At 42.3% G+C, this 19,591-nt stretch overlaps 1 protein-coding gene across 1 annotated transcript in view; it reads right to left on the bottom strand.

The window, feature by feature from the left end:
* Positions 1-313: 313 nt before the first annotated feature.
* LOC124720216 overlaps positions 314-19,591 on the bottom strand; it is a 199,118-nt gene continuing 179,840 nt past the window's right edge. Inside the window, exons 11-12 of the mRNA XM_047245537.1 lie at positions 15,113-15,205; positions 314-355 (exon numbers count right to left, since the gene is read on the bottom strand). Coding sequence (XP_047101493.1) covers positions 314-355; positions 15,113-15,205 — 135 coding nt within the window. The remainder of the gene's footprint in view (positions 356-15,112; positions 15,206-19,591) is intronic.

The raw sequence follows: 19,591 nt of genomic DNA, 5'->3' as shown, positions 1-19,591 counted from the left end.
TATCTTTTATTTGCAAATTAAATTTATATGTGAAGTGAATTTCTACAGGAGGGAAGTCCAGTATCAATGAGTGGTCAACGACAGCATCACTAGAAAAGCACCAGTTTGGATTAAGAGTGCATGAGGAAGAAACTGAACACGTTCTTTTCACAGGAACCATACCAACATTTACCTCCTGTGCAACCACAATCAGTGATAATTTCTAAAGGACAATCCAGGCAGTTGTGGAAAAAAAAATTAAATAAATAAAAAGAAATAGGAAGGCATCAACCTTCCTATGCAAAACAAATGTGTCAATAAAATAATGAAACTCTTACCATGTAATATCTGAAGTGTATCCGCTTGTGGCTGCCTCCTGGAACAATTGGAGGTGGTTTCAGATCATAAACGCACTGAGATTTTACGGTAAATAAATGAACCTATGCTGCCAGTCTTCAGACTGTTTAATGCCAATATGTATCAAAAGTAACAAAGCATCTACACTGTAAATTGTAGACATTACACAAACTACTCACAATATAAACAGTCCTGTCACATTAATGTGACCACTGCCGATGTTCGGTGTCAATGTGCAGTAACCACTCACAGATGGCAGGTGTCACCACCAGCGAAGAGATGCAAATATTTTAATATGTTATTCTACGAGTAAAACTAGAGACAAAACTTCATACAAACATAAGTCTGCGAATGTTTAGTTACGGAGTTACGGCTAATAAAACATTTTGCCTGAAATTTAGCAACTTCACTAATGTGAAGCCACCGAAAAACTGTTCGAGGTTAAAGCACGAGTCCCATTTATTTTGTTGTTCGTGGTCCAGTGAATCTAATAAAACATGTCTCTGCAGTAGTTTTCCATAACATCCAGAGAAGCAAAGATTACTGTAAAAGTAAATTTGTTTACTTTCCATTAAGAATGTAGAAAGGTTTATGTCATTGTTGACAACTGTTAGTGAGTTCTTTCAGTTGTTTCCTAACCTTGAAATGAGTTAGTTTTTTTGTATTGTTCGGTGAAAGAACATAACAACAGTGTATTTAAGTGAAACCACATAGAAACTGTTTTAGTTTGTAGATTATTTATGAAACAGGGATGCCTTTCAAATTTAGTACAGAGGAATACACCGATATGGTGTTTGTTTATGGCAAATGTGATGGCAATGCTACAGCTGCAGTTAACGAATATTGCGTACATTATCCAACTTGGAAGATTCCGAATGCACGAACTATTATTAGAGTGTTTCGAATGTTGCAGGAGACAGGTTCTGTACCTATCATTCACAATCAGTACGAATGCTCGCTACGTGAAGATGATGAGGAGGATATTATGGATGCCCAGGTACGACATATCTCTTAACGATTAGGCATTTCACAATCTAAGGTATGGGATACATAGAAGTACAATAATCTGTATCCTTACCATAAACAAAAAGTGCATCATTTACATCGGGGAGATCCTGCCTTCGCTTGGAGTTGTGCACCTGGTTAAATACTAATCGCCAGTTACACAAACACATTTTACTTACTGGTGAGGCACAGTTTATGCGAGATGGTATAAACAATTTACATATTGAGCACATATGGTCTGAAGCAAACCCACATGTAACAGTGCAACACAATTTCCAGCAGTGATTTAGCATAAATGCGTGGTGTGGTGTAATCAATGCACACTTTACTGGACTATTCACTTTCCCAGGACATCTAACAGCTGAGTTGTACTTAAAATTCCTTCAAGAAGAATGCTATGCCATTGCAAATGTATTTTCAAAATGACAGCATGCTTCCATATTTTACCAACACATTTAAATTAACTACACATTTAAGTGAACATTTTCCCCAGAAATGGGTTGGTTGTGGCGCTACACGTCTGTGGCCAACCAGATCACCCAATTTAACACCAATGGATTTTTGTGTATGGGAATGAATGAAAGACAAAGCTTACAAGGACAAAATCAATACACGTCCCACATTAGTTGCTCACATTATGAATGCAATAGACAAAATTAAGAACAACCCTGTGTAACTGAAACGAGGAACAAAATCTGTACAGACACGTGAAGCTAAATGCACTGAACTCAGTGGAGACATTTTTGAACATTTATTGTGAAATTGTATGTATGCTGTACAACTTTGTTAACACTGAGCTTAGTTTTTTTCTGGTTTAAAATGAATTCACTTGTGCTATGGTATTAATAAAAGCAGATTATCTGACACATTCATAGAGTTTCAGTTAATGTTATTACCATCATTTTTCCAAAATTAAATTATCTACAAATCCTGTCGAAAACTTTGTGCAATTGTCTGGAATTTAAAAAACAAATTGGGTCAAGTAGTTAATAAATCAAAAATTTTATGAAATTACTTCTTTGCTTCTCTGGATGTTCTGGAAAACTACTGCAGATACACATCTGGGACGTGTTTTATTAGATTCACCAGACCAATAATAACAAAATAAATGGGAGTCGTGCTTTTCTTTAACCTCATACAGTTTTGTGATGGCTTCATATTGGCAAAATTGCTAAATTTCAGGCAAAATATTTTATTAGCCATAACTCCGTAACTAAACATTTGCAGATCTATGTTTGTATGAACTTCTTTCTTTAGTTTTATTTGTAGACTAACATATCAAAATATTTGCTTATCTTTGTGAATTAGCCCGTATAAAGCATGTCGGAGGGATGTGGAAAGCAGTGTAGTCCCTGCCACAATACATACACGGGGCATTATACTGACATTACACCGAGCGAGGTGGTGCAGTGGTTAAACACTGGACTCGCATCCGGAGGACGACGGTTCAATCCCGCGTCCGGCCATCCCGATTTAGGTTTTCCGCGATTTCCCTAAATTGCTCCAGGCAAATGCCGGTACGGTTCCTTTCAAAGGGCACGGCCGACTTCCTTCCCCGTCCGTCCCTAATCCGATGAGACCGATGACCTCGTTGTCTGGTCTCCTTCCCCAAAACGACCCAACTGACATTAAAATGGCTATGTTTGTAAATTGCCACGGTTAAACTATACTGTGTGTGGCAAAATGGAACTATCCAAAACCGGCACCGAGGTAACTGGTGAACCTGGGCACTAAATGACAGGGGTGAATGGTGGCTGTGGAAATGTGTACAGGCCGACTGACTTGCAACTGTCGAGCAACTGATTGCCCAGATGAAGGCAATCTGCTGTCTGTATACCACCTCGATCGGGCTCTTTGCACCGTGTATCTTCAACTGAGAAACCTAGTCGAGTTGGCCACAACTCTAGGGTCGGGATGGCTCCTCGTACTTCTCACTACACTCCAGAACCTCAGCGACACACTCCCTGCGTGTTTCGCAGTGGTTTGTGTCACAAAAGGTCGCTATTAAGGCTTTTGACAGGTGGTCGTATTAAAGCGACTGCACGGTGTATGACTTCTGTTGTACTTTATGTTAACTGACTTCTTCTTCTTCTTCCCCCCCCCCCCTCCCCCACCCCTTAAATGCCCTATAGGGCACTGCTGATACTACTATAAGGGGCATTCAAAAAGAAACAAGCTGGAGGCATGATTACAGAAACCAGTACCTGTATGTTAGAAGTATTGACCCTGGCTGTTGAGACACTCGTCCCACTGTGACACAAGGCGGTGAATGGCTGTCTCGTAAAATTCCTGGAGCTGCGGTGTTAACCAGTTCCGCACGTACGTATGGACGTTGTTTACCCCTCAGAGCCTTTTTAACAGGACCACCTACTAGAATGAGATTTTCACTCCGCAGCAGAGTGTTCGCTGATATGAAACTTCCTGGCAGATTAAAACTGCGTGCCCGTCCGAGACTCGAACTCGGGACCTTTGCCTTTCGTGGGCAAGTGCTCTACCAACTGAGCTACAGAAGCACGACTCACGCCCCGTCCTCACAGCTTTACTTCTGCCAGTATCTCATCTCCTACCTTCCAAACTTTACAGAAGCTCTCCTGCAAACCTTGCAGAACTAGCACTCCTGAAAGAAAGGATACTGCAGAGACATGGCTTAGCCCAGTCTGGGGGGTGTTTCCAGAATGAGATTTTCACTCTGCAGTGGAGTGTCCGCTGATATGAAACTTTCTGGCAGATTAAAACTATGTGCCCGTCCGAGACTCGAACTCCGGACCTTTGCCTTTCGCGGGCAAGTGCTCTACCATCTGAGCTACCGAAGCACGACTCACACTCGGTCCTCACAGCTTTACTTCTGCCAGTATCTCGTGTCCTACCTCCCAAACTTTACGTAGGAGATGAGATACTGGCAGAAGTAAAGCTGTGAGGACTGGGCGTGAGTCGTGCTTCGGTAGCTCAGTTGGTAGAGCACTTGCCCGCGAAAGGCAAAGGTCCCGAGTTCGAGTCTCGGACGGGCACACAGTTTTAATCTGCCATGAAGTTTCAGGACCCCCTACCGATTCACTTCCTGCAGCACGGGACAGTAGTGAATGCCCGGCGTTCCTTTCAAACCTTGACCACCCTTTGCCAAGAGATCAAATGAAAACGACCAGGCAAATCTCACTTGTTGTGTCATTCTGCTCCACGGCAACGCAAAGCCTCATACGGCCAATACAGTCGGGGCACTCCTCCATAAATTCAAATGAGAGGTTGTCGGCCACCCTCCGTACAGCCCAGACCTCTCCCCCTGTGACTACGCCATTTTTGGTCCCCTTAAAAAGGCTCTGAGAGGCAGACAATTCACCTCTGATGACTACGTCCAGCTGTACGTGTGGACCTGGTTAACACTGCAGTCCCAGGAGTTTTATGAGGCAGCCATTCGCCGCCTTGTGTCACAGTGGGACGAGTGTCTCAACAGCCAGGTCAATACTTCTAACATACAGGTATTGGTTTCTGTAATTATGCCTCTGGCTCGTTTCTTTTTGAACGCTCCTTATACTACAACTACGACTACTACTACTACTACCACCAACAACAACTACAAGAATTATTTATCAGTTTGCAAAGATTCCTTGCAGATACATGTTGCATTTTATTATTACATTATTTGGTGTTTTTAATTCACTTACCAACATTTTTCAGTATTCTGTGCCATCTCGTGTACTGGTAGTGCCATTCACAGTACGCGTCAGACAAATACCAGAAAAGTAAGAATCTCTCTCTCCCTTCCCACCCAAAACTCGAAGGCACGCCCATTGTGAGATGTAGAAGTAACTTCGGGTGTGTCACAGGGAAGTGTGTTGGGATCCTTGCGGCTCATGTTCCATATTAATGATCTCGCAGACAATATTGACGGTAAAATCAGACTTTTTGCAGGTGATGCAGTTGTCTGAAAGAAGCTGCATAAATATTCAGTTAGATCTTAATAAGATCTACGAGGATAGGCAACTTGCCCTTAATGTTGAGAAATGTAAAACTGTGTGCTTCACGAAACGAAAAAATATAGTATCCTACGACCATAATATCAGTGAGTCACTGTTGCCGACTCATACAAATACGTGGGTTCAAAATGGCTCTGAGCACTATGGGACTTAACATCTATGGTCATCAGTCCCCTAGAACTTAGAACTACTTAAACCTAACTAACCTAAGGACGTCACACAACACCCAGTCATCACGAGGCAGAGAAAATCCGTGACCCCGCCGGGAATCGAATCCGGGAACCCGGGCGTGGGAAGCGAGAACGCTACCGCATGACCACGAGCTGCGGACAAATACCTGGGTGTAGCACTTTGTACGAATATGAAATGGAATGATCCCTTAGACTCAGGCAGGGGTAAAGCAACTGGCAGACTTTGGTTTATTAATAGAATACTGGGCAAGTACAATCAGTCTGCTAAAGAGACTGCTTACAAATCACTCGTGTGACCAGTTCTAGAATATTGCTCAAGTGCGTGGGACCCACACCACATAGGACTAACAGTGGATACTAGACACATACAGAGAAGGGCAGCACAAACGATCACAGGTTTGTTTGACACGTGCCTAGAAAGCCTTTCGGGATGAGAGGTTGTGGTCCGTGAAATTCTTCTATTCTTGACGTTTCGTCCAGGACTGCGCCGAGTCGGGATGTGCAGCGCAGTCTTCGACAAAACGTCAAGAATAGAAGAGTTTCACGGACCGTGACCTCACATCCTGAAAAGTTTACCAGCAGCTATGTCATCTGCTCGTGATAGCCTTCATTCTTTGTTACAGAATCCTGAAGAAACTGAACTGCCAGACTCTTCAAGACAGTCAAACTATCCTTAGGAAGTCTCCTAACAAGGTTTGAAGAATCAGCTTTAAATGATGACTCAGGGGATATAATACAACCACCTAATTATCGTTCACACAGGGATTCTGAGGATAAGATTAGAAAAATTACTGCTTGCACAGAGGCATTCTTCCCGTGCTCCATATGCGAATGAAACGGGAAGAAACACTAATAACCAGTACAATGGAACATACCCTCTGCCATACACTTCATGGAGGTTAGCAGAGTATGGATGTTGACATAGATGTGGATGTAGATGGATCCACACAGCATGGATTGTGAAGCATTGTGTTCTGCACTGGGTGGGAACAGGGAAGGGGATCTACATCTACATCTACATACATACTCCGCAATCCACCATACGGTGCATGATGGAGGATACCTGATACCACAACTAGCATCTTCTCTCCCTGTTCCACTCCCAAACAGAACGAGGGAAAAATGACTGCCTATATGCCTCTGTACGAGCCCTAATCTCTCTTATCTTATCTTTGTGGTCTTTTCGCGAAATGTAAGTTGTTGGCAGTAAAATTGTACTGCAGTCAGCCTCAAATGCTGGTTCTCTAAATTTCCTCAGTAGCAATTCACGAAAAGAATGCCTCCTTTCCTCTAGAGACTCCCACCCGAGTTCCTGAAGCATTTCCATAACACTCGCGTGATGATCAAAACTACCAGTAACAAATCTAGCAGCCCGCCTCTGAATTGCTTCTATGTCCTCCCTCACTCCTCCTTGATAGGGATCCCAAATGCTCGAGTGGCACTCGAGAATAGGTCGTATTAGTGTTTTGTAAGCGGTCTCCTTTACAGATGAACCACATCTTCCCAAAATTCTACCAATGAACCGAAGACGACTATCCGCCTTCCCCACAACTGCCATTACATGCTTGTCCCACTTCATATCGCTCTGCAATGTTACGCCCAAATATTTAATTGACATGACTGTGTCAAGCGCTACACTACAGGATTCTTTTTCCTATTCATCTGCATTAATTTACATTTATCTATATTTAGAGTTAGTTGCCATTCTTTACACCAATCACAAATCCTGTCCAAGTCATCTCGTATCTTCCTACAGTCACTCAATGACGACATCTTCCCGTACACCACAGCATCATCAGCAAACAGCCGCACATTGCTATGTACCCTATTCAAAAGATCATTTATATAGATAGAAAACAACAGCGAACCTACCACACTTCCCTGGGGCACTCCAGATGATACCCTCACCTCCAATGAACACTCACCATCGAGGACAATGTACTGGGTTCTGTTACTTAGGAAGTCTTCGAGCCACTCGCATACTTGGGAACCAATGCCATATGTTCGTACCTTAGTTAATGAGCTGGATGAGGGCAATAACTAACTAAGGTTGAGGCCAGGAGGGTTTTGGGAATGTAGGATCTATTGTAGGGAATGTTACCACCTGCACAGTTCAGAAAAGGTGGTGTCGGTGGGAAGGATCCGTATGGCACAGGCTCTGAAGCAGCCGAATGAAGGATGTTGTGTTTGGCAGCATGCTCAGCAACAGGGTGGCCCACTCGTTTCTCGGCTACAGTTTGTAGGTGGCCATTCATGCGGACAGACAGCTTGTTGGTTGTCATGCCCACATAGAATTCACCACAGTGGCAGCAGCTTAGTAAGTATATCACATGACTGGTTTCACAGGTAGCCCTGCCTCTGATGGGGTAGGTGATGTTTTTGACCGGACTGGCGTGGGTGGTGGTGGGAGGATGTACGAGACAGGTCTCGCATCTAGGTATATTAAAGGGGTAGGAGACACGAGGTACGGGGTTGGGAACAGGGGTTGTGTAGGGACGGACGAGTATATTGTTTAAGGTCGGCGGATAGTGGAATACCACTGTGGGTGGGGTGGGAAGGATAGTGGGTAGGACATTTCTCATTTCAGGGCACAACGAGAGGTGGGGAGCATGAATGGCCTCCTAACAACTGTGGCCGAGAAACAAGTGGACGACCCTGTTTCTGAGCACACTGCCAAACATGACATGCTTCAATGACTGCTCCACAGCCTGTGCCATACGGATCCTTCCAACCAATGCCAGCTTTTCTGAAATGCGCACGTGGGAACTTTCCCTGCAATATATCCCATAACCCTCCTGGCCTCGACCTCCGTTAGTCACTATCCTCACCCAACCAGCCCCTTCCCTGTTCCCATTCCAGCACTACAACGCCACCATTCCACCATCGGAACCGGTCTTTTTACTTCTCTCCTTTTCTGCCACCCCCTCTGCCCCCACTTCCTCTATCTCCTCTGCCCCCATCTGCAGCTCTGTCACCCCTTCCCCTCCCAACCCCAGCCCCTCCTTAGACCGGTATTACACTATCAAATTTCTTTGTCAAAGATTTGATCAAAGATGTGATCAAATATTTCGTCAAATAAATTTGACAAAGATCTTTGACGTAGCGCTATAAGGGGTATTACACTGCCATCATATTTTTCGTCAAGGTTCAAGATGGCTGACAACAACAACTTGTTATTAACCGCAGCAGTTGCATGTACCACAACTGCACTGTGTGTGCATGCAGAAGAGAAGCGGGGGAAAAAAAAGGAAACATATCTGGGTGAAGCCGTGGGTTTTATGACGACACGATAAAAGCATTCCACAAAACTTGTTACGTGAGCTTATAGTGGAGGATGTCAAGTCGTACATCAATTACTGAAGAGTGGATGAGCATACATTTCTGTATGCGCTCAGTGAAGTGTATCCTCATATCGCAAAGCACAATATTCACTTAAGGACTGCTACATCTGCAGAAGACAGGCTCACTGTAACACTCCGATTCCTTGCTACAGGACAGGGTTAGGTTAGGTTAGGTTAGGTTAGGACAGGTCAGGTTAGGTCAGGTTAGGTTAGGTCACGTTAGGTTAGGTCATGTTAGGTCAGGTCTCCAATCTTCGTAATCTATTTTTGTATTCAGCGTGCCTCACGTTGTAAAGCGCTTCATCAGCTTCATACGAGGTGCATTCACGTTCTAAGGCCTCCGATTTTTTTTTCTAATTAACTACTCACCCGAAATCGATGAAACTGGTGTTACTTCTCGACGTAATCGCCCTGCAGACGTACACATTTTTCACAACACTGACGCCACGATTCCATGGCAGCGGCGAAGGCTTCTTTGGGAGTCTGTTTTGACCACTGGAAAATCGCTGAGGCAATAGCAGCACAGCTGGTGAATGTGCAGCCACGGAGAGTGTCTTTCATTGTTGGAAAAAGCCAAAAGTCACTAGGAGCCAGGTCAGGTGAGTAGGGAGCACGAGGAATCACTTCAAAGTTATCATGAAGAAACTGTTGTGTAACGTTAGCTCGATGTGTGGGTGCGTTGTCTCGGAGAAACAGCACACCCGCAGCCCTTCCCAGACGTTTTTAGTGCAGTGCAGGAAGGAATTTGTTCTTCAAAACATTTTCGTATGATGCACCTGTTACCGTAGTGCCCTTTGGCACACAATGGGTAAGGATTACGCCCTCGCTGTCCCAGAACATAGACACCATCATTTTTTCAGCACTGGCACCCACCTGGATGACACTTTTCGCATTTTCAGGTCGTCGTGCAGGATTGTGTGCACAGAACCCACAGAAATGCCAACTTTGGAGGTGATCTGTTCAAAAGTCATTCGGCGATCCCCCAAAACAATTCTCTCCACTCTCTCGATCATGTCGTCAGACCGGCTCGTGCGAGCCCGAGGTTGTTTCGGTTTGTTGTCACACGATGTTCTGCCTTCATTAAACTGTCACACTCACGAACGAACTTTCGACAAATCCGTAACTCCGTCACCACATGTCTCCTTCAACTGTCAATGAATTTCAATTGGTTTCACACCATGCAAATTCTGTAAACAAATGATTGCACGCTATTCAAGTCAGGAAAACGTCGCCATTTTAAGTATTTAAAACAGTTCTCATTCGCTGGCGGTAAAATTCCATCTGCCGTACGGTGCTGCCATCTCTGGGACGTATTGACAATGAATGCGGCCTCATTTTAAAACAATGCGCATGTTTCTATCTCTTTCCAGTCCGGAGAAAAAAAATCGGAGGCCTTAGAACTTGAATGCACCTCGTACATCTCTATTAATTTTGTAGTTGTCGGCACACACCAATTGTATTTACCAGCAATGTTTATAAAAACACTACAGACGACAGAATGCAGTTATGCTAGCACTCCATATGATAACATATCACGTTCCAGTGAACAGAAGACAAGCGACTTCTTTGATCAAATCTACAGCGAGGCGTTAGATTTGATCAAATATTGGATGACATTTAACAAAGTTCCCTATTACACCATCAAATATCTTTGACAAAGATATTGGACGAAGATATTTGACAAAGAAATTTGATAGTGTAATACCGGCCTTACCCCCACTCAGTAATCACTCCCCTCATGCAGTGGTGCTGCTGCCCACAGGGAGGCCTCAGTTGCCTAAGACTGCGAGCGCACGACCGTGCAGGCGTGCGTGTGTGTCTGTGTGTGTGTTCGAAGGCTTTACCGGCTGAAAGCTTTACTTGTGACTCAGTACCTCCACTATATGTTGAGCAGCAACTTCCTTTCCCGTAATATTGTTACATTCCATCCTGAATTTTCCATTGTTTGATACACAAATATAGATAATGGTGGTGCTTAACTTGAATTGTAGCAATGCCTAACAATTCTACCTTAGTAGGGCACTAAAGTTTTTTTGCCTCACAATAATTGGTTAAGTATTAAAAAAAGTTATAAAAAGATTTTAATAGGAAGTTCATTCTTGCCCATCCGCCCTGTACCAGGTCACACAATTACTGCGAACTTCGGGCCAGGGGGTTCGTCAGGGTGGTGCTGGCATCAAAATGGTGTCTCAGATGTTTTTCCGGTTAAGCGAATTTTGCGGCCAAGACATCAGTGTGATTTCACTATAATGTTTCTCAGATCACTGTAGCAAGATTCTGGCTTTGTAAGACAGATAGTTATCCTGCTGGAAGATTCCACCACTGTGACAGAAGACACTAAGCATTCAGCAAACAGGTGATCCACAAAAAAGTTCACACCGTCCACACCTGTCGTAGTGACTCTGACTACCGGCCGCTGTCTCGAGCAAACTGAGGAGAACGTCCGCCGTAGCATAACGTTGCCCACATTTGCCCGGATTAAGACACAACTGGACGTGAGCACCACTCTGGAGAACTGAGAGACATGATTTATCCAGCCAATGGACTAGTTTCCACTGATCTTGTGACTCAATTACAATCATCCTGTGCCCACTACCAGTCATACCTGATGATGCCATCAGATCAACATCTTAACACACTGTCAGACACATGTGAAAATTGCCGAACTATCAGTTTAATAAGTCACAGCTGCAAAATACTAACGCGAATTCTTTATGGAGGAATGGAAAAACTGGTAGAAGCCGACCTCGGGGAAGATCAGTTTCGATTCCGTAGAAATGTTGGCACATGTGAGGCAATACTGACCTTACGACTTATCTTAGAAGAAAGATTAAGGAAAGGCAAACCTACATTTCGAGCATTTGTAGACTTAGAGAAAGCTTTTGACAATGTTCACTGGTATACTCTCTTTCAAATTCTGAAGGTGGCAGGGGTAAAATACAGGGAGCGAAAGGCTATTTACAATTTGTACAGAAACCAGATGGCAGTTATAAAGAGTCGAAGGGTATGAAAGGGAAGCAGTGGTTGGGAAGGGAGTGAGACAGGGTTGTAGCCTCTCCCTGATGTTATTCAATCTGTATACTGAGCAAGCAGTAAAGGAAACAAAAGAAAAATTCGGAGTAGGTATTAAAATCCATGGAGAAGAAAAAAAAACTTTGAGGTTCGCCGATGACATTCTAATTCTGTCTGAGACAGCAAAGGACTTGGAAGAGCAGTTGAATGGAATGGACAGTGTCTTCAAAGGAGGATATAAGATGAACATCAACAAAAGCAAAAAAAGGATAATGGAATGTAGTCGAATTAAGTCAGGCGATGCCGAGTGAATTAGATTAGGAAATGAGACACTTAAAGTAGTAAAGGAGTTTTGCTATTTGGGGAGCAAAATAACTGATGATGGTCGAAGTAGAGAGGATATAAAATGTAGACTGGCAATGGCAAGGAAAGCGTTTCTGAAGAAGAGAAATTTGTTAACATCGAGTATAGATTTAAATGTCAGGAAGTCATTTCTGAAAGTATTTGTATGGAGTGTAGCCACGTACAGAAGTGAAACGTGGACGATAAATAGTTTAGACGAGAAGACAATAGAAGCTTTCGAAATGTGGTGCTACTGAAGAATGCTGAAGATTAGATGGATAGATCATATAACTGATGAGGAAGTATTGAATAGGCTTGGGGAGAAGAGAAGTTTGTGGCACAACTTGACCGAAGAAGGGATCGGTTGGTAGGACATGTTCTGAGGCATCAAGGGATCACCAGTTTAGTATTGGAGGGCAGCGTGGAGGGTAAAAATAGTAGAGGGAGACCAAGAGATGAATACACTAAGCAGATTCAGAAGGATGTAGGTTGCAGTAGGTACTGGGAGATGAAGGAGCTTGCACAGGATAGAGTAGCATGGAGAGCTGCATCAAACCAGTCTCAGGACTGAAGACCACAACAATAACGACATCATATCATTTCTGGGAACCCAGGATCTACTCTGTAGGAATCAACATGGATTCTGGAAACAGCGATCATGTGAGACCCAACTCGCTTTATTTGTTCATGAGACCCAGAAAATATTAGATACAGGTTCCCAGGTAGATGCCATTTTCCTCGACTTCCAGAAAGCGTTCGATACAGTTCGGCACTGTCGCCTGATAAACAAAGTAAGAGCCTACGGAATATCAGACCAGCTGTGTGGCTGGATTGAAGAGTTTCTAGCAAACAGAACACAGCATGTTGTTCTTGACAGAGAGACGTCTACAGACGTTAAAGTGACCTCTGGCCTGCCTCAGGGGAGTGTTATGGGACCATTGCTTTACACAAATGAACTAGCAGATAGTGTCGGAAGTACCGTGCGGCTTTTCGCGGATGATGCTGTAGTATACAGAGAAGTTGCAGTATTAGAAAACTGAACTAGCATATATGCAGAAAGATCTGCAGCGGATAGGCACTTGGTGCAGGGAGTGGCAACTGGCCCTTAACATAGACAAATGTAATGTATTGCGAATACATAGAAAGAAGGATCCTTTATTGTATGATTATATGATAGTGGAACGAACACTGGTAGCAGTTACTTCTGTAAAATATCTGGGAGTATGCGTGCAGAACGATTTGAAGTGGAATGATCATATAAAATTAATTGTTGGTAAGGCGGGTACCAGGTTGAGATTCACTGCGAGAGTCCTTAGAAAATGTAGTCCATCAACAAAGGAGGTGGCTTACAAAACAGTGGTTCGACCTATACTCGAGTATTGCTTATCAGTGTGGGATCCATACCAGGTCGGGTTGACAGAGGAGATAGAGAAGATCCAAAGAAGAGCGGCGCGTTTCGTCAAGGGGTTATTTGGTAAGCGTGATAGCGTTAAGGAGATGTTTAGCAAACTAGAGTGGCAGACTCTGCAAGAGAGGCGCTCTGCATCGCGGTGTAGCTCGCTGTCCAGGTTTCGAGAGGGTGCGTTTCTGGATGAGGTATTGAATATATTGCTTCACGCTACTTATACCTCCCGAGGAGATCATGGATGTAAAATTAGAGAGATTCGAGCGCGCACGGAGGCTTTCCGGCAGTCGTTCTTCCCGCGAACCGTACGCGACTGGAACAGGAAAGGGAGGTAATGACAGTGGTACGTAAAGTGCCCTCCGCCACACACCGTTGGGTGGCTTGCGGGGTATAAATGTAGATGTAGATGTTCTTCAAGGCAATCACTGTTAGATAACTGAAGCAAACAACAATACTGTTAGAAATGAGGGTGGTGTTTATTTCAGTTTTATTGATAATTCTCTAGACCATTCAGCATTACACATGCTTATGGAAAATATTTGTTTCGACAAGAAGCACCCCATTTTTCAATCATTCAACAGACTTAAGAGTTTCTTGCTTGTTCATAACAGGACTTTATGTAAGCCACTCACACCTTCCCAAGCAATTCCTCCTCACTTTAAGAATGAGAAACATTTTGAGAGAGAATAATGAGACTTGCTATTCTGAGGTAGTTTGGTTTGGGTAGATGCTCTTGGTGGGCTATCTAAAGCACTCTTCCTCAATTGGATGCTCTCACACAGTACACAGATTCCGATCGGGAATCTTAAGCGTTTATGGACTGAACATCATCTTGAACTCATGTGCTCTTGAGGAAATACAAACTGACTGAGCTCTGTCCTCAATACCTGAGCAAGCTTCATACAGCTGTGGAGTGGCAGTTGCTACAACAGCTGTCGACAAACCAAGATTCATTTTAACAGTCACCCAGCTGATAATTGTGTTGAGGTTGCATGTAAAAGTATGGATCCGTTTGGAGTTTAAGAGAAAATCTTCACTCCTGGTATACAATGTTCCACGGCTCCATACGGTCATCACTGAAGCATGCCATACCCTATGGCTGCTGTTGTTGTTGTTGTTGTTGTCCTCAGTCCTGAGACTGGTTTGATGCAGCTCTCCATGCTACTCTATCCCGTGCACGCTTCATCATCTCCCAGTACCTACTGCAACCTACATCCTTCTGAATCTGCTTAGTGTATTCATCTCTTGGTCTCCTTCTACGATTTTTACCCTCCATGCTGCCCTCCAATGCTAAATGTAGCCTATGGATGACAACCGTCAGTCCACAGCTTTGGAACACCAAGTTTGTCAAACCTGTACCTTGCTGAGATTGTGTCCGAGTTATCTGGCATGCTTGCACTTGAAACTACCTAGGAGGCCTGTGTAACTTATCAGATACTATGCACACAGTAAACATTATCATCCACAACTACAATGCTACAGAAATTCTGATACCCATTTCAAACTTACTTTATTGTCAGTTGCATCCACACCTAAATCTAAGTCTGGATCCTCTTTAATAAATACACTGAACCCCGAGTCTGCTGCTGGATCTTCAAGAACCTGGAAAAACGAAAATAAATAGTATTAATTGAAGTTATAAGCTTCTGATGGAAATACAGAAGTAAATAAATACAAAGCATTATTCCTGCATTGTTAAAACATCAATTGGGAAAGTTCTGCATATTCATCAGTGAGCAGTGTAGAGGTTAATAAAAAAGAAAAAGAGAAGAAAAGAAAAGGTTGAAGATGTGGGAAGTAATGGTGAATAAAAAGGGGGTTTTAAAATCATTAATGACTGTGAAAAAGGGAAAGAATGAAATGCAAATCTGACTTCGTATTACAGAAAACCTATCGGACTTTGTGTTCGGAAAAGCTATTGTTGGGGTGGTCCTTGTGGCATTTCTGAGCAAAATTCAAACCAATTTCTACTACAAAAATTATTTGAAAGAGAACGGAGAATAACAAAATGTGATTAACAGGGGGAAATGGCGTAGATAAGAGTTCATCCTGTACCATGTTAACATGTCTTCTCTCGTGCGGTGTCCAGGTCTTGTTCTCCAACAATCTCCTGCTTCATTTCTGCATGAAAAAGTAGTAGCTGATCCAAAATCTTGCAGTAAATTTCATCGTCCAGGAATTACTAATGTCTATGAATTAAAACCATTTTGATATTGAATGCAAAGTATTTTATGGCTACTTCCATCCTCCAAATTTCATACAAGCTTCCGCAATACTATATGTCTGCACACCAGTAAGTTTTTACGTCTTAATCAGACCGAGACTAACGAATAAGTTTTTACGTCTGAATCATACCAAGACTAGCGAATAAGTGAAGTTAAGCTTCTGCTCTCTAGAGACAATAGCAGGTAGAAAACAAAAAGAGTTACAATTTTTGTACCTTCATTTTCTTATAAATATTTTCTCTGCCGTCGAGCGCTCATACAGCTGCGATGGTATAATTTATATCCGAGGGAACACTCATAACCCAGCCTCAGACGGAAAGTGAAACGTAATGCAGACGTAGAATGGAACATGTTTTATTTCATTACCTGAAATTTCATGGTGTGAAACATCCACATTCATACGAAACACGTGAAGTCCTGTCTAATTTTGGGAATGAATAACAAAATGTGAACGAAAGTGGTGCAAGATCAGTTTCAATGTCACAGGTCAAAACAACATTTGCTGGTCCTTGTATGTCATTTTTTTAAAAACCATAGAAAATGCTGTTTCACACATAAGAAATATAAAAACATGGTCTGTGACGTAGCAATTTATTACAAGCTGTCATCTCGTACTGAAAGCGTAGGTTGCCGTGGAGCCGGGAGGGGAGCAGATTTTGGTTCTCACGCTCTCACAGCTGACGCCATTCTTAATTCACAATTTCAATAGTATTTCACAGTGAATTGTCAAAGGCGATGTTAAAAGATGCACTTGTTTATTATGAAAGCTTGCTTGCTGCAAATAATTTCATTGCATCAGAATCTTCAACAATTATTTCTCATGAAGTAATGTTGATGGGTAAAGAAATTTACAAACAAACAATGGATATGCTGACTGAAGAAATACTTGAGACTGATGATGAACTTGCTCATGAAAATGAAAACTGTAATGGTGAACCTTTCGAAAAGCACCAAGACCACAGCTCATCGGATGAATAGACCACACAGCTCATTAGATGAATACGAAGGCAAGAGAAGTAGACTGGCTTTCTTTCAATTACAAAATTAATGTTGTCAATACCGCAAAGGCTCACCACATGTGGAAACTCAAACATAAAAATAAAAAAAATAAAATAAAAAAAAGATTCAGCCAGTTAAGAAAGAAGGAATGTTTATCCCAATGGGAAAAAGGAATACAAAAAGGAGGCAATCAATTTGATAAGTACACATCAATCAGTTCCTGGGCATATGATCATTTTGTTGAAACACAAGGGAATTATCAGCAAGTCATTACACAGAATTTACAACAGTGGGCTTTAGCACCAGCACAACAGTTTACAGATTTTGAAGTTAAAGCTCCTGACAGCTGTGTTTATACACTAAAAAATAAGCACGGAATTCATCAGCAAAGTGACAAGATTTGTTCCAAGAAAACAAGGAGCAATGATCTAAGAAACCTTGGCTGCTACGACAGTTTTCAAACCCAGACATTAAGACTGATACCGAATTTCAACAAAGATTTTATTATCAATAATGACCAGGCAGGTATTTAAAAATTCATTTTGATCTCTATTTTTACAATTCTCTGACAGAGTACTTCAATTTCGATTGTTTTGCCTTTCTAGAATGTCAGTATCAGTTGGTGTACAAAATAATTCTGGCTGTCAAAGGGTGCAAAAATACTTTTGTCAAAAGACAAGACATGAATAAAGTGACGCATACATATACTGCTCAATATGCTCTCACTCCATTTGGAAACAGCTTACCTCCTCAAGTGTGTGTGTGTGTGTGTGTGTGTGTGCGCGCGCGCGCGCGCTCGTGCGCGTGCACAAAAAAAAGACCACTATTGAATAGGAGCAATTATAAAATGTTGCAATAATGCCTTCCAAATCTCGGAGGCTACCAACAGAACTGTATACTGACTTTCTCAACCGAAGTTTGAAGTCTTGTGTGGGTCAAGAATGATTTCTGTTAAATATTGGGTGGTGAAGCAAAGCCTGAATTATATTACGAAATCTTTCAGGATGACGAGAAATCACCAAGATGTGATAGCTCTGAAATATACTCCACTTAGTCAACCATGAGACGTCTATTTTCATGTTGTTGTTGTTGTGGTCTTCAGTCCTGAGACTGGTTTGATGCAGCTCTCCATGCTACTCTATCCTGTGCAAGCTTCTTCATCTCCCAGTACCTACTGCAACCTACATCCTTCCGAATCTGCTTAGTGTATTCATTTTCATATACAAGCAAAAAATGTATAAAGTCCATACAAAACTGCACTTATCTTATCAAAAATAAAAGAGAAATAAATTCTCGTGAAGACTGTATAAAAATACAATCAATAGTTGTATAAAAACAAATCAGTAGTCCATTCCCAATTTTTAAGGAAATGATGTGATATGCCTGGTATGATTCCAGGATTTCTGATGAAAGAGAAGTTTTCAGGAATGTCAAAAAAGTATGTTTTTCAACAGATCTTTAGAAAAAGAAAAAAAAAATGTTGCTCCTGTAAACAACCATCCTCCAAAAATTGTGCAAGATGCCAAAATACTGGCTGACCAACACTTCAGATCTCACAAAGAAGTCACAAATTGGATCAATTCGTGGATCGCTCCAAAAGATGAACGATTTTTTCGACACGGGATTGGTACACTCCCCGTAAGATGGGAGATAGTAGTGGCCAGCGATGTAAAATACTTTGGATGATACGTGTGTAACCAATTTGTTTCATTAAAGCCTCAAATGTTGGGGAAAAAATGGCAGAAGCAAAGTTGTACACCTTGTATTGTTGTTGTTGTGGTCTTCAGTCCTGAGACTGGTTTGATGCAGCTCTCCATGCTACTCTATCCTGTGCAAGCTTTTTCATCTCCTAGTACCCACTGCAACCTACATCCTTCTGTATCTGCTTAGTGTATTCATCTCTTGGTCTCCCTCTACTATTTTTACCCTCCACGCTGCCCTCCAATACTAAATTGGTGATCCCTTGATGCCTCAGAACATGTCCTACCAACCGATCCCTTCTTCTGGTCAAGTTGTGCCACAAACTTCTCTTCTCCCCAATCCTATTCAATACTTCCTCATTAGTTATGTGATCTACCCATCTAATCTTCAACATTTTTCTGTAGCACCACATTTCGAAAGCTTCTATTCTCTTCTTGTCCAAACTATTTATCGTCCATGTTTCACTTCCATACATGGCTACACTCCATACAAATACTTTCAGAAACGACTTCCTGACAGTTAAATCTATATTCGATGCTAACAAATTTCTCGTCTTCAGAAACGCTTTCCTTGCCATTGCCAGTCTACATTTTATATCCTCTCTACTTCGACCATCATCAGTTATTTTGCTCCCCAAATAGCAAAACTCCTTTACTACTTTAAGTGTCTCATTTCCTAATCTAATTCCCTCAGCATCACCCGACTTAATTAGATTACATTCCATTATCCTCGTTTTGCTTTTGTTGATGTTCATCTTATATCATCCTTTCAAGACACTGTCCATTCCTTTCAACTGCTCTTCCAAGTCCTTTGCTGTCTCTGACAGAGTTACAATGTCATCGGCGAACCTCAAAGTTTTTATTTCTTCTCCATGAATTTTAATACCTACTCCAAATTTTTCTTTTGTTTCCTTTACTGCTTGCACAATATACAGATTGAACAACATCGGGGAGAGGCTACAACCCTGTCTTACTCCCTTCCCAACGACTGCTTCCCTTGTATATATACACACCTTGTATATATAACTGAAATTCCACCCAGTGTTTTGTGACAGTGGTACTTA

The sequence above is a fragment of the Schistocerca piceifrons genome, chromosome 11 (genome assembly GCF_021461385.2).
Source record: "Schistocerca piceifrons isolate TAMUIC-IGC-003096 chromosome 11, iqSchPice1.1, whole genome shotgun sequence".
In the NCBI taxonomy this organism is placed as follows: Eukaryota; Metazoa; Arthropoda; class Insecta; order Orthoptera; family Acrididae; genus Schistocerca; species Schistocerca piceifrons.
Note: the sequence above shows the minus strand (reverse complement) of the source record. Positions and strands in the feature narration are given on the sequence as shown.